The sequence below is a fragment of the Geospiza fortis genome, unplaced genomic scaffold, assembly GCF_000277835.1.
Source record: "Geospiza fortis unplaced genomic scaffold, GeoFor_1.0 scaffold130, whole genome shotgun sequence".
NCBI lineage: Eukaryota > Metazoa > Chordata > Aves > Passeriformes > Thraupidae > Geospiza > Geospiza fortis.
Window position 1 is genome coordinate 17,803,953 of NW_005054300.1, and position 14,726 is coordinate 17,818,678.

General features: G+C 38.8%; 1 protein-coding gene across 1 annotated transcript in view; it reads left to right on the forward strand.

The window, feature by feature from the left end:
• Positions 1-14,726, forward strand: part of NRG3 (neuregulin 3) — a 224,046-nt gene that overhangs the window by 204,065 nt on the left and 5,255 nt on the right. Inside the window, exons 8-9 of the mRNA XM_014309231.2 lie at positions 4,875-5,002; positions 12,068-12,238. Coding sequence (XP_014164706.1) covers positions 4,875-5,002; positions 12,068-12,238 — 299 coding nt within the window. The remainder of the gene's footprint in view (positions 1-4,874; positions 5,003-12,067; positions 12,239-14,726) is intronic.

Below are 14,726 nucleotides of genomic sequence, written 5' to 3' on the forward strand. Positions count from 1 at the left end.
CTTCGAATAGACCTGGTGATGCTTTCAGGCTTTTCACACAGCTCTTTCTTCTGCAGAGGAGAATGCTTTTGTGGAGACCTGAGAAAAGCTGCATAGGATTCCTTATTCTTGATGACTATTCTGAAAGAACCATCACCTTTTGACTGAGAGGTTGCTATATTTAGTAGAAGGCCCATCTATCTCTCCAAATGTGTTGCTTTAGGAGGAGCTTTTACTTATTTCCCAAGGCCCAGGGTATAGCAGACAAGGTTTCAAGTGGTTTCTGGCTGTAGAGAGCTTGACCAATCTCAGTGAAGTAATTTTTCCTCCTATACTCAAGTGTATTACATCTCCTCCACTCCCTGCCTCTGCTCAGTTGTGATTCTGAAAAGTGAAATAAAGGGGTGGGTTTTGTGAGGACAGCTGTGTTCTCTCTGGAGTCCTGCTGCTCATCACTGGTAATTGTGCTCACCTGTCTCATCCTCAGTAGCAATTTCGGTATTTTCTTAGAGGTACAAATTAGATGAAAAATACTGTGTGCAGTAAGAAGGATTCATAAATATCTGTTCGAACACAGCTCCTAGGATTTCCTGAATCTCCTCCAAGTCCACTGCTTTTCCAAAACATTCTGGCAGCAACACACTTAAATTCTGGCTGGGTGGTTCTTGCTAGGCTTTCTAGCCTCTTGGATTTAAAGACTAATGCACTGGTAATCTTTCTATAATTCTTCAGCAAGGAAAAGATGTGCCAGTTTTTTATCCAGGATCCTTTAGGTACACAGGAGATTGAGATTAATTTCACCTAATACATAAAACCTAGGGCTTCCCAAGTATTATGTACCCCGTCCCAAAGAGATCATCCTCCTTTCAAGAGATATTTAAAGGGCTGCAGCAAACAGTTAGGTCTCCACATAATCCAAAGGAAGGAAATTGTCATTCTCCCCATCTAGAAAGACAAGTGCTTGGTGCACCCTCACACAGCATGCAGGTGGCAGGAGGAGCTGGGGTGGCTCCTGATTCCTGCAGGAGCCACATATAGTCAAGGGTTTCTTTTTAAATTCTCACAACTTGGTAAATATATCATGGAAAAAAAATTTAAAAGATCAGCTGAAACCTTGACATTCCTTTAGTGATTCTGAGAATTGTCATGGCTTTTTAAAGTGGTCTTTTTCATCCTTGTGGTTTTTAATACCTTCTCCCATGGTACCAAGGGGGGATCTATTAATTTCCCATCACTGTCCCTCTGAGGTGGTTAGTATGCTTTTCATGCTGTTCTGTGTGGTTTCAATTTTCACTACACTTGTTTCTAGTAGATTCCAACCACTAGCTCCAGGTTTCTGAAATTCTTATAATGAGGGACCAAAAAATGTTCCTTTTGCATCTTATTGCCTTTTGTTCATAGTAGTAGGAAATAAAATCTTTTCATTCACTGTGATAGAAATGCAGTTCATATCTATCAAGCAAGAGATAGATAGTTTAAATCTTTTAAAGGATTACTCTGTGGGTTTACATGAATTGCCATTTGATTTATCAGCTGAGATCAAGAGCAAATTTCCCATTTCTGTATTACATGGCTACTTAGGAAGAGCTTCCAGAATAGACAAACCTGAATTTACTGTCCTCTGTCAACAAAACATACAGAGCATAGGGAACAGTAAGGATGTTAAATGTACCACCTGATGAGCTTCTGTGCAAGCTCAGCCCCCTCAGAAAAATCTCTGGCTCTTTTCCTCCTTGAGGCAACCTCTCTGAATGTCATTTCAATGTCATGACCCCTCTGCTTCTCAGTTCTTTCTGAAATGGGATCCCCACATCACCTCTCTTCCAGTGCCACATGGATTTCTGGACCTTTCACTATTATGGGGGAATCACTGAGGGGGGAGCTGAGTAAAGCCCAGGGAGGGATGAGTGTTTGCTTTGCATAACACCAGGACAGCAGTGTCAAGCTGCTCTGGAGCATTCCAGTGGCATTTGTTATCCCTGAGCCCTGCATTTCAGAGCAGGGAATTCAAGGCATAGAGCAGAGGAGTTATGTTCCCACAGCAGTGCAGCAGGTCAGTGACAAAGGCTGATTCCTTGTCTGCTGGCTCAGGCGCCTTCACAGATTCACTTGGCATTAACTAGCAGGGGGTGGAATTTTTATTGTCAGAGAGTTGAGTAATTGCATATAATAGATTATCTTCTCCATGAAACAATGAAAAATGGAAAATTTGCAATTTTTTTAAAGCAATCATTATTCTTTAATTTATTTAGCCATATGCCTCAGTGTTTTTCAGTAATTGCTCAAACAAGAACAGATAATTAACCAAAAGGCAAAAAAAACATTAAAAAACCCAGATACAGATAAGCTTTCAGTGATGCTTTCAACCTACTGGAACTGGCCTTTGAAAGGGTTTCACAGCTTATTCTCCCTCATGGCTGAGCATTCAGCAGCTCACAGTAGTCAGAGACTTCCATGGAGCTCAGCCCAGGTGAGAACTGAGCTGCAAGAGCAGCAGGATGAGCCCTGCTGGGATGTGGCTGGGGAATGATCCCATATTGTCCTCCTGGGGCACCAACTGATGCTCCTCACAGAAGTATGAAGGTGTTTTTCTCCAGAGGTGATTTTAGAGAATGGGTGTGGCACTTGGAATTAAGCTAAAGGAGAATAAACCCAACTGTGTTTAAATAAATTAAAATGTATTCATAACGTGGTGCATCCAGATCTGTTCAATTACTTTGTTAGAATGCCCTGTATATTCACACCCTCAATTGAAACTCTAATTAACATTTTCATTGTAATGAATGTTATGACTGTGTATTAAGTGGTGTATCTGAGAAGGGAAAAAATGTTCAGTTAGGGGGAAAAATACCTTTTGTAGGCTGTGCCTGGGTGGTGCCGGGTGCTGGACCTTCTTTAAAGTTTGCTGATCAGTATCAGAGCAGCTTCTGGTGTGCTGGTGTTCCTCAGCTGTGGTGAGGAAAGTCTCTGTGTACCACTGCTCCAGCCCACATCCACCTGAAACAAGGATGTAGCAAAAGGCACAGCTTATCTCTGCTCTTCATGATTTACTTCTTACTCTTGGTCTTATGGGCCATTCAGGCCTTCAGTTTTGTACCACGAACAAACTCAAAATAAGGACAGAAATAGCTTCTTGGCACTAGCAAGCCATTCTTTACATAGCTCAAATTGATTTATTCAGGTCAGAAATCAAAGCCAGTTTCATTTCTGCAGCTGGCAGGAGAACTATTAAAGTTTAAAACCTTCACTGAGGCGAGTACCTTAAAAATCATATTTCTGTCTGAATATTTTATCTACAACATTTACAAGTGACATCTAAGATCATGGTAACTGAAAGTAATGGCAGTGGAATATGTTTCTTCTTATTATTTCAGTTGTGTTTACTTCATGCATGCAGCACCATTTTTGCATATTGCCACTCACAGCTTTGCCTTCAGAAGCAGAAAAACAATGATTTTGTGTTTAACATGGATATTTCATTCAACAGAAAGAAGGAGAAGAGCAGTGGAGAAAAATTTGAAGAGCTGTTATTTTATCTATGGAAATTGGTCATAAGAAGTGTGACTGGCTGGACTAAAAGTACATGTAACCTATTTTTAAAAGAGAATATTCCTGTATGACTTTCCTTTTTGATCTTGCTGAAGTCTACAGAAATGTAGATAAGAATAAGTGAGAGTCAGAAAATGACAATCTGTTGTTATAATGAGTTACTGGTCTTTTGTTAGACAAAACTAATAATTATGAAGAACTGTCTTTTGAAAGAATGCTTACTATCCTCTCCATGAATTTTTATGCTATTGTATCATAACATTTTTCACCACTGTAATTTTTTTCTAATATTTTAATTTGCATTTTCTTTCTAAAACATGTCATCATGTAACCGCTGCCACGATACAAATCTATTTTAAAGATAGCATGGACATCTAGGTGTCTAGTAGTAAAAATAAAAAGCAAAAGGAAAACAGGCCTATTCGTTTTAGTGCAGGTCCTTGTAATGCAAAGTAAAAGGTAAGTCTGGAAAGAACTTTATTTTTCACACCTGAGTGGAAATGTGACTTAACCTCTCATATATCTGAGATATTGCCCAGTGACCACCAACAACATGGAATCTTCTTTGTAAGCCAAAGTGCAGCTTTTTAGTGCAGCTTTTTCTATACTTCAACTTTATGACTCCATAGTGGTTGAGAGACTTTTTTTTTTTCTGAAATTGCAGTTGAATCACAAAGCAAAAAGAACAAACCTGTTCTTCATGTCTAGTGTCTGCTTTGCAGACCTTTGTGTCTCACTCTGTGCCCAGAGACTGCCCTACACCCACACCTGCCACAAGAAGAATTATGTTTACACTGTTCTTACTAGCACAGATACTCCCAGGTCAAAAGTTTCAGACTGGTTCAGAGAGATATCTGGCTCTGTGGATAGGATTCAAATATTTTTCTTACTGATCTGATGACACAAGTGCTGTTTCAGTCTGGTTTTCATAGTTGTACATGCCAATGATGAATGCAGTGTTTGACTGAAATCACCAAAGGACCCAAGAAGTTGCTGGCTGTCCTCTGAGATGTGTTTTGTGATCTGTCTCTGCATGGACAGCCACAAAAACAGACTTCTAGTCAAAGGGATCGTTGTTCCCATCATTGTGGGCAGATCAGTCTGTAATTTTGCTGCTAAGGCTGATATCAGTGTTTTGATGTGCAGGACGTAATGGGGGTAATGGTTACTAGCCCTTTCTGCTGTGTAAACAATGCTGAATGAATGTGTTACTTGCAATGCCTAATTTTGATTTAAAAATGCACTAGAGCACTTCTTATCCCTCTCTGATATGAATTCAGAGTGAATAGCATCAACAATGTACTTTGTCTTGTGAGTATTAATTAATTTTATTCTCTCTGCTGCAGTATTCAAAGCCTGATAGGCACCCGGGGCCCATTCTGCACAAAGTTATGGAGTCTAGTTTTTCAGGCACCCAGTCTTTCCCAGAGGCCTTGTCTCCTGACAGAGGAACCGAGCCCATCAAGCACCACAGGTGAGCAAGCATCTGTCTGTGAGAGCTGCCTGGGAGGCTGCAGAGCTGCTGATCCGTGTGCAAGGTTGTGGTGTGCTGGCTCTGGGTGGGCTGCTGAGTGCCCAGCAGAGCCTCAGCCAGCTTATTAATCAGATGTCCAAGCATTTTCTTAGCTGCAGGCATAAAAGGTAATAGGGATGCTCACTGCCTTCCTCTGTGGGTCGTGCCAGTCCTGCAGGGTGCATTTACAGGCACCATCCGAGCTGCAGGCACAGCCCAGCCAGTGGAGCAGCTGGAGGAGAAGGAATCATTAAAAACAAGACTTTCCTTATCAGTGTTCATGAAGTTAATAACTCATTGCTGCAGGAAGACTCGGTTGCAAACTTCCAGCCCTTTTTAGAGTTTCCTTAAACAAAAGATATGTGAAATGAATAATGACTTATTTATGAAAACATGGTGGCCTTTGAAAACAAGGCTTAAAAAAGTTTGGATAGTGGTTTCCAAGAGAAAAATAGAGGAATGTCACCCATCACTGGATGACATTCAGATTAGAATTCTGCTTCTAACATTTTTTTTTGGATGAGAAAGATTGCAGGTGCTTCATTACAGGACTAGAAACCAAACTGGAGTCTGGTACAAGCAATAATGTTGGTGGAATGACAGTGGTAACATCTGGTCCAGTGCACAGAGAGAGAGAAAAAGGCTGAGGAAAATGAGTTTGGAATTTTTTCAGCTAGATAATCTGGAGTGGAAGACATGTTTATTAAAAGGATTTTCTTTTTTAATTACTCTAAAAAAAGTCTGGGATTGCATGAGGTTGTGATCTGGCTTCTGTAGTATTTGGTGCATTTTCAGTGCAGTCTCCCAGCCAGCTATGTGTTTTTTTCTCATTTGAATAATTGATCTGCTTAACCTACAAAGTGCTACATGTAAACCAGAAATGGATATTTGGGTTCTATCTACTTTTACCTTACTTAAGCCTTTAATTTGGCATGAAAAAAAATAATGCCAGTTGTCATGTCAGATCCATTTCTTGTGTCTTTTTCCTTATGACACAGAAATTTTCAAAACATGCTTAATAATTTTATTAAACATAGATGAACTATGGGGCTGTTTCCTAGAACGCTTTCTACAGAAGTTCTGGGAAGAATTTTATCACCATTTAGTCACAACATGAAGTTCAGAAAAAAACTCATTTCCCTACCTTTTACTACTGTGATTGCAATATCCAAGAGATGTCTTTGCCTCACAACTATTGTAAGTAGGATGACTAGTTAATTTATAAAGAATTGTTTTGCAGTTTTAAAGCTTCAAGTTTATTATACAAGGTCCTTGTTTTATAAAAAGTCAACAGACTTGAATGTTTAAGACTTGCAAGACTGTCTTTAATTTATGTACCATGTAAGAGCTTCCTAATTTATTTTCTAAATAGTGTTAAGTGTGGACAAATGGTCAAATGTGGTGAAATGAGGATTTTGTACTAAATAGCTCTTCATTTCATTCCAAACCTGACTGAACCTGGAAAAAGTGTATCAGCTCTGCAGGTTCTCTCTTTTGTGCTGTTCTAAATTCTATTGTTGTTTTATTTTTGCTTGCTACAGAAATGCTTTACTCTACATCCAGACCTGTTTTCTCTGCTGGTGTTTTCAAGGACAGTAATGATGGGTGATCATTTCTTAAAATCAGGAGCTGGCTGTTTCCAGGTCCTTACACTAATAAATTTTGGGCTGGAAGCAAGACTGTCAGAGTAGGGAATCATTTGGAGCTGTTGAAATGTGACTGACAGAGACTGGCTAATTATTTCACTCAGATTATGGATAATAGCAACTTTCTGTCTCAACAAACCTCAGCTACACAAAAAAGAATTAATGCAGAGATTAGGTTGAAAACTGAAATTTAATCCCAAAAAATATTTAGCCTGTGTTATTATTAATCTCCTAAAATATTTTGCCTGTGTTGTGCACTGCTGTTACCATAGAAGAGTGTTACATCTTCTGCTTGCATATGTAAAATAACTCTTAGAACTGTCAGAATTCAAAATTAACAAATGTGTTTAATCAGTAAACTTCCTGCAATGTATACAATGTGCTCAAAAATTTGTCTTGGATGATCTGTTGATCTTGGTAAGGAGGAAACCCATACTGCATTATTTTCTGATAGATAGAAATAAATTAGAGTTTTGTTACTTGTGGGTTGAGTTGTGATCCCTTTGAATAGCAGTTTCCTTGGTAATTAGTCATCCTGACTTTCATTCATGGATGCAGTCATCCTTCATTTTAGAGGGATTCATTTCGGAGAATGCCATGATGAAAGCCAAATACAGAGGCTTTCAGCCTGGAGCAGTTGTATTGTCTTACAAAAATGCCAAAATAGGATAAACTTACCCTAAAAATAATAATAATTTGTGTTTTCATTTGTAATGAACTTCTCACACCACAAAAAAACATGGAAACAATTTTTTTTTTATTTGCTAAGCGTTTTACTCTTTATGCTGCTAATATAAGTGATTCAGTTTACAGTAGAGGAAAGAGTAAATTAAAGTTATTCTATAAATAAGGCTATTGAATTTCAAAGAGCAGGTATAGATAAACTAAAGCAACTAGGAATGTAAAGGCAGAGGAAACCTGAAAGGAGGAAGGTGTAAGGAATCTGCTATTTTCCCAAAGAAAAAGCAAAACACATGGTGGGACAGAGATAATAATTGAAGCAGTTAGGGAAATCCTGAATGAATAGATTTCATTTTTTATTGCAAAGTATGAGTATTTGAGGACAAAGGTTGAATATGAACAGAATCAAATGTATGAAAATAGACATTCCTACAGTCAAAGTGGAGGTAAAATGTGGAAATCAAAGCTCTCAAGATGGTTTGGTTAATCTTGATCAGAAAAAAAAATTTAGAAGAACAAAATTTCATGTCTGGAAGCAAAATCTATAAAAATGGGAATGGTGACCTGAGATGATGGATTAGAAAGTGTCAAATATTTAGGAAGATGAAGAATTTATCAAAGTAGGAACCAATTATACTGAATTTGAATAGTCAAGATTTTAGGATAAATGTGGGGGAAGAAGATTCTTGCAGTAGATATAAAACAGGCAAAAAATGGTTTACTGTCTAACCAACAGCAGGTACTGCAACATATGCACTGATGATTGGCTTTGTATTTGGTGGGTGTGAGTTAGATCTCTACACAAGCTCAGTCACTGCTGTCATGTGTCTAATGCCTTTAAGGGGAGAAAGCAGGGAGAGGCAGAAAACTCTGATGTGCATGCACAGAGGTGCTTAAAAGGCAGATATTAAGGACTTGTGTTGAGAAGGTAGGACATGCACCAGCGCAGCACTCAAAGAATTAGTCAACACTGGGGACAGACTTTCTTCGTGCCAAGGTCACTGAACAAAGCTGGAACACAGCATAGTGTGAGAATGCACCACTGTCATCTCACCTGGCTAAAATGGCCTCCCAATTGCCATGGACTCACACTGCATTCCCAAGCCAAGATGAGGAATGATTCATGTTCTGTGGAAAGTGTTACAAGTCTGTCTTATGTCAGCCTTCAGGAGACTGGAAAGGGTGTATGGCTGCTGCTTGTGAATACATGAGAGCAAGCACAACGAGCAGTAAAAGACCTATTTAAAAGGAAGGAGTGTGGTGGCACATGTACCTGCTGAATATTCATCAGAATTAATTTTAAACTGAAAAGAAGTCTCAGAGTTTGCAATATAGAACAACTTTCTGTAACAGTAGCTAGGATATCATCATCAATTTAGGATGGAGGTTGATCAGTGCACTATAGGAAGTGTATGATGAGGTTATGGCAGATGATTAAACTCAGTGCATCTGATGTACCTCGAATGCTCTGTTCCCTTTTCCTGTTGTTCTATCACCAGGATGGTGACCAGATGACACAGGTGGCATTGAAGGATTGCCATAGAGTTCCCAGGTCCCTGAGTAGCCTCAAACAGACTATTCCCAAATACAAGAATGTTATGAAGGGATCAATAATGCTCACAGAAACCAAGAGGAGATTTGTAGCTGTAGACTGTATTTATTAATACTGAAATCAGCTGAAAGTCTCAGTAGCTGATCCATACAAATGTTAGCAGTAGATTGTCTAACAGCCTAAAAAGGTGGCTCTGAGGGAATATCAGAGGACACTCCCTGGCGGCTGGTTCAGTCATTGGAGGATGTATTTACTGGGTGGTTTGTAGTTAATTCAGAAGCAGTATAGAAGGATTGCAGAGTTACTGCAAAAACACTGCTGGCTTCTCTTCATGAACACAGGTAACTGCACTTGGGAGTTGTGTATGTGCCCCAAGAAGAGAATACTCCACCTGTAGGATCAGACTTTGTTTTCACTCAGTTGCTGAACCCAAAGAAAATTCTCACACGAAACAACTGGCAAGAATGAATCCCAGGTTCTTCATTAACCTTAGGATGGTTGAACTGCTTTTTTCAAAACATTAATTCATCAGAACTGCATTTCTCCCTAGTTTATGCATCACTTGTGAACCAGTTCATGCATATTCTGATTTTTTTATTCTGGAGTAATTGATTGATAGATTTTAAGGACATATCTGTTACACCTTTATGTATTGGTCTATTTTATTGAATGGCTCACTTATGTGGGCTGGTTTCTTTTACCCAGTTAGACTGGAGTGCAGGGAAGAAGAAACCACAATGTTGGCTAAAGGAAAATAAATTCCCCGAAGAAATCCTAAAACAATTGTTTGCCTGAGAGGGAGGAATTTTTCACATGAGTGATAGAGAAGTCTGAGAGGGACATTACATTTACATTGCTGATATTCATATCAGTTTTGTGTAAAAGGAAAAGCTTTGTGCTGGAGATCCTTTTCCATAGAACTTTAAACAGAAATTCTTAGGGGTTTTTTGGTGCCTGGAGAAACAACTGTTATCCTGCAGCTTGCAGCTGCACTGTCTGTAAGTATTTCCTGATCTTTAATGAATTTTTCAAAATATTTTTGTTCATTCTTCCTTCAGTTTTATTTTGTTTTTTGTTGTTTTGTTTGGTTTGGTTTTTTTTTTTTCCTGGCAGAAATGTTGAAAGCATAAGAACCTCATATTAGCAACAAATTACACTATGTCAGGACTGGAAGTTCTGTGGTTGCAGGATCCCTTTGGTCTCAACATTTCTGCAGTTTATACCCATTACCTTAAGTTTAGCTGTATGTGTTGAAATTATCTCTATTACAAATAGAGCTTTTGTGAATTTCCATATGGAGATCATGTACTCTCATCCAACAATGAAGATGCTCAAAGGCATCAAACCAACCACAAATTAAACAATAAAAGTTTCTAACTTTAAAGATTTGTAATCAATCTGAAGTTTATTTTTTACTTTTGGATTCCATTGATGACTACGCTCAAGTCAATAAAAACCCCAAAAATTCATTATCCAGCACAAATTGTTAATTCACCTGCATCTTTTGAGATCCCCTGCTGTATTAATCTCAGGCTCTCCTGAGCAGAAATTGTCAATTATTTTGTGATGGGGTAGTGTTATTTTACAGAGTAGGAACTGTAGCTTGCAACTCAAACTCAGTCTTCAGAACTGAGAGGCCAGTATTTCAGGTTTTTAAAAAGGTTTTTTCACAGCCTCCTTAGTAGCAAAGGAAAAATCTTTTTAAACAAGCATGAAAAATCCTGGAGGGAATGTTATTGCTATGGGTTGTTGGTCTTTTCAATAGAAAGCACTAGGAAAGTAAAGGTGTGGAAGAAAACAGAGGTTAGACTACAATGGTACACTGCTAGCCTGAGCAGTAGGATAGAGAGTGTTGAATTTATTTCTTCTTTTAATTTTGGGCAGAAAATGTTGATTTTAATGGAAATGTACACTCAAAGAGAATTTGTCCAAGGTGCTTGTTCCAAGAAAGTATTGCTCTGGGAGTAGATGTGGCCCTAACTGTAATTAAAGTTCCCACTAGGTAAAAAAATTTAGATTACTTTTAAGTCACATTATAATAGGAAAAAAGAAGCAAACTTATCAAAAGTCTTTTGCATTGCTGAGTTCTGTCACAAGTTGGAATTATTCACACAGCCAAAAATAATGACTCGTAAAAGGCATCTACAAAACCTATGTTAAGTTATCATTAAAGATGTAAGAGAATATGAGGTAACACATGCATTTCTGAGACCCAGAAGATGCCAAGAGAAATAGAGTAGCTGAAAAATGAATATTTAGTCACGCCATGCAGTACTGAGACCTGTTGGCAGTAAAAATGGGTTATGCCTTCCCTTAGTTCTGCGTTCCCATATTTTTGCATTAGCAAATGTATGGTTTACATAGAAAATCTGTGGGTTCTAGATACTTTTTCATTCCTGTGTGAAATGAAAAAAAAAAAATCCAATATCCTTCCAAAACACCAGACATTTACAAAACCAATTTTCTAAAATAAGTAGAAAACTATGACTTGTTTTTATCAAGTTCAAGTTTCTATTATATCATATAAAGAAACAGCGTGGTATCAATGTATATAAACAACAAAGCAATCGGTATATAAAACAGGAATAAAATAATACAGAAATACTGTTCAAGGTGGAGAAAACTTGTCTTAGCTTCTTCAATCTGCAGTTCATCTGCTTTGCTTATATTCTTCACTTACACTTTTTCTCAATTTAATGGCTTTGTATCAGGAAGCAGCACCTCACAGGATGATAGATAATATATTGGGCTTTCAGTTTAGGATCTCATTTTGAATTCAGCTGTGGGTATGAGAGAGCTGTATTGTTTGTTTATGCTGTCTGAGGATTCAACTCTCTATAGCAGGATCATGATATGCAGCATGGAAAGGAGAAGCATCCTTCATCAAGTGCAAGAAAACATTGCATATAGCGGGCAATTATTTTCATTCCTAGAAAAGAGTTGATGTATTAAATAATGGCATAAACAGCAGCTAATGGTGGATTGTACTATTATATTTCCATAGAGAATTTCTACTGACATCATAGACTGCCACAGCAAAGTTTATAAGAACAGTAATCCATGCATTATTAATCCTGAACCTTTACTTTGCAGAATTTTATGCTTTTGGTGTGATAATTTTTACTGTACTCTTGGTGTTGTTCCTAGAAGTCTCTCTTCATGCTGCAGCCCAGGACAGAGAAGTGGGATGCTCCACAGAAATGCCTTTCGGAGGACTCCTCCCTTGCCTCGGGGTAGGTTCAATGGGATTGCAGGACCAGCATATCAGCAGCTCCAGGAGTCCAGGATCACCGACCAGGACACCATACCTTGTCACGGGTGAGTAAAGCCGTGCCTGAAGTGAGCCACGTAGGGGCTTTGAAAAGAAAATAATGCACATTGCAGAGTTGGTTTTCTGTAGATAGCTTCATACAGATTTGTCTTTGAAAATGCACAGAGAATACTCTGGTTTTCCTTTCCTTTTTAAATTCAGCTTATTAGAGCACTGAGCTGAGCTGTACATAAGGTCTGGGTTTCAGAAGTGCTCCTGAGAACCTGCAGCTGCCTTTGAAGTCTTTTGCAATTGCTGAGATACTTTGCATAATATTTACATATCCCTATAGATTTCCAAAGACTTTCCAGAATATTACAAGCATATTTTATATGAAAACAGGAGTGATATCTGGAATGGAATAAAAACCCCACCCAGTCTCACCTTTAAGTCACAGTGAAACTCTTCACTCTGACTTACAGGTGGAACTGGTGGGGTGGGTGTCTGGTGACTTCTTTTAAACAAGTTTGATTCACACTTGTGTCATTGTTATTGTTTGCTTGTGAGGAAAAAATTATTTATTGCCTCTTGCAGTAAATATATTATTGCTCATTTGTGTGATATGTGCATATAATTCCTGGTGAAAATTTCCTACTGCAATTGCCACCCTTACAGAAAGGAGCAGGCAGGCAGCCTTCCCTCTCCAGTGGCAGCATCATGTGGTGCAGGCTCAGGGAGGTACCACAGCCTCCTCCCAGGCTGAGGAGTGAGGTAAAAGCTGTGGGTAATTGCATTTACTCTTGTCTAGGAAATCAGTGTGTGACCTTACAAGTATCAGCTTGTACTGGCCTGTATTTTGAATTTGCAGTTCTGCAAAATTTGATATTGGGACCAGATTGTGACCCCTTCTGGCCTCAATCCACTTAAGCACTTCATCTATATTTTGTGCACTAAGGATGTTTACCCTCTAAATATCTGCTGGTTTCACAGTGTTGGTGTTCTCATCAGATTTCCAGCCCAAACAAAAAGTTCCCTTGTCCCTTGCAGAAGTTACGCTACTTCTTTTCTTCTCCTTTTCCACCTCCATCTTTCCTGTCGGGATGCACAAATCAAAGTGGTTTGTCTCCCTGATTCTGTGAGCATTCTGAACTCCATCCACCTGCAGCCTGGCTGAAGTGTAGTCAGGCCTGCAGAAGATGGGGGTCTGTGTGTTCAGTGTAGGGCTGCCCCAGAGCCTGGCAGAGCCCCTGCAATGATCCCCATCCATCTCCACGGACCTTGTTGTCAGGCTTGTACACTTCACACCTTTGGCCACAGGGCTCACAGCAAAGCTGCTGGGACTATGCTAAGTAAAATCCATTTCATATTTAAAGTCTCAGTCCCTTCTGTCTCTCTTTGATATCTATTCTTAAAGGGGGCAGTAAAATTATTGTGCTTCTATCACTTTCATTGTTTAATTTAGACTCTTACACACTCTATAACATAATTACTGTTAAATATTTATAAATGTTTGCTTTCATTGCTTGGTTTTAGGAAGAGGGTGGAGAGAGAGCTGCACTTTGAAACACATGCACGTGAATTAATTTATTCAGACAAAATAATTTTTCAGATAAAAACACAGATATATTTCTTTGGAGGAACTGTGGTTCTGGGAAAGTTAATTATAGGAGAATGTAATTAAGGTTCTGCAATTATAGTTCTAAGTCTCAGTCTATTGAAAACAGCAGCAGTCTGGTGTCACACACAGAAGCATGGATCAGTTTGTAATTAACTAAAAGCCAAGTCTCACATGGTTTAGATTTAATATCCCTTCGAGTTTAATACCTCACCTGTTGCACACAGTGTATGCACTTCAATTCAACCTCAGTTCTCCTTTGAAAGCCCTGTGAGCAGAGGCAGAAACATGTAATTCTGGCATAAAATTGGTATGTCTATCTGTATTTCAAAAAATATTATGGAAATACACCAGGCATTTCGTTACATGTCACTGCTGCTGCCAGTTAGTTTTCAAAATACCAAGAATCTCTATTGTGGAACTGGCAAATGTTACTGTTTTCTCACCAAACCCATTTTAATTCAGTCTTTTCTTGTTTTTGCTTATATATCATCCATATAATACCTACATTGCATGTGAAATTCATTAAAAACATTCACTCCCTTTGTTTTCAGGGTGCAGCCCAGAATATATTTAGGGCCTGAATTACCAAAAAAGGGACTAATGCAACTGATGCGATCTCTCCAGCTATAGTCGTTTGAACAATTATATATAAGCAAAGGAAACAAGAATGGGCACAACCCAAAGGTCTGCACTGTTTTGTTTTCATTTGTTTTTTTTTAATTGTCCTCCCTCAGGAATAATACCCCGATCAGTATTTCATTCATCCTGAGAGCTGGTGTAAAAAGCCCCTCCATGAATGGCTGCAGGTGTGTCTGAGCATAGTGCCAATGTCATTAATCAAGTCTCAGATGTGAAACAGCTGCAGAGCACAGACAGGAAGTTCTACCACACATCCCAGAAAGCTGCTTGCTCTATTTTTCCCCTGGGTGCCTCTGCCC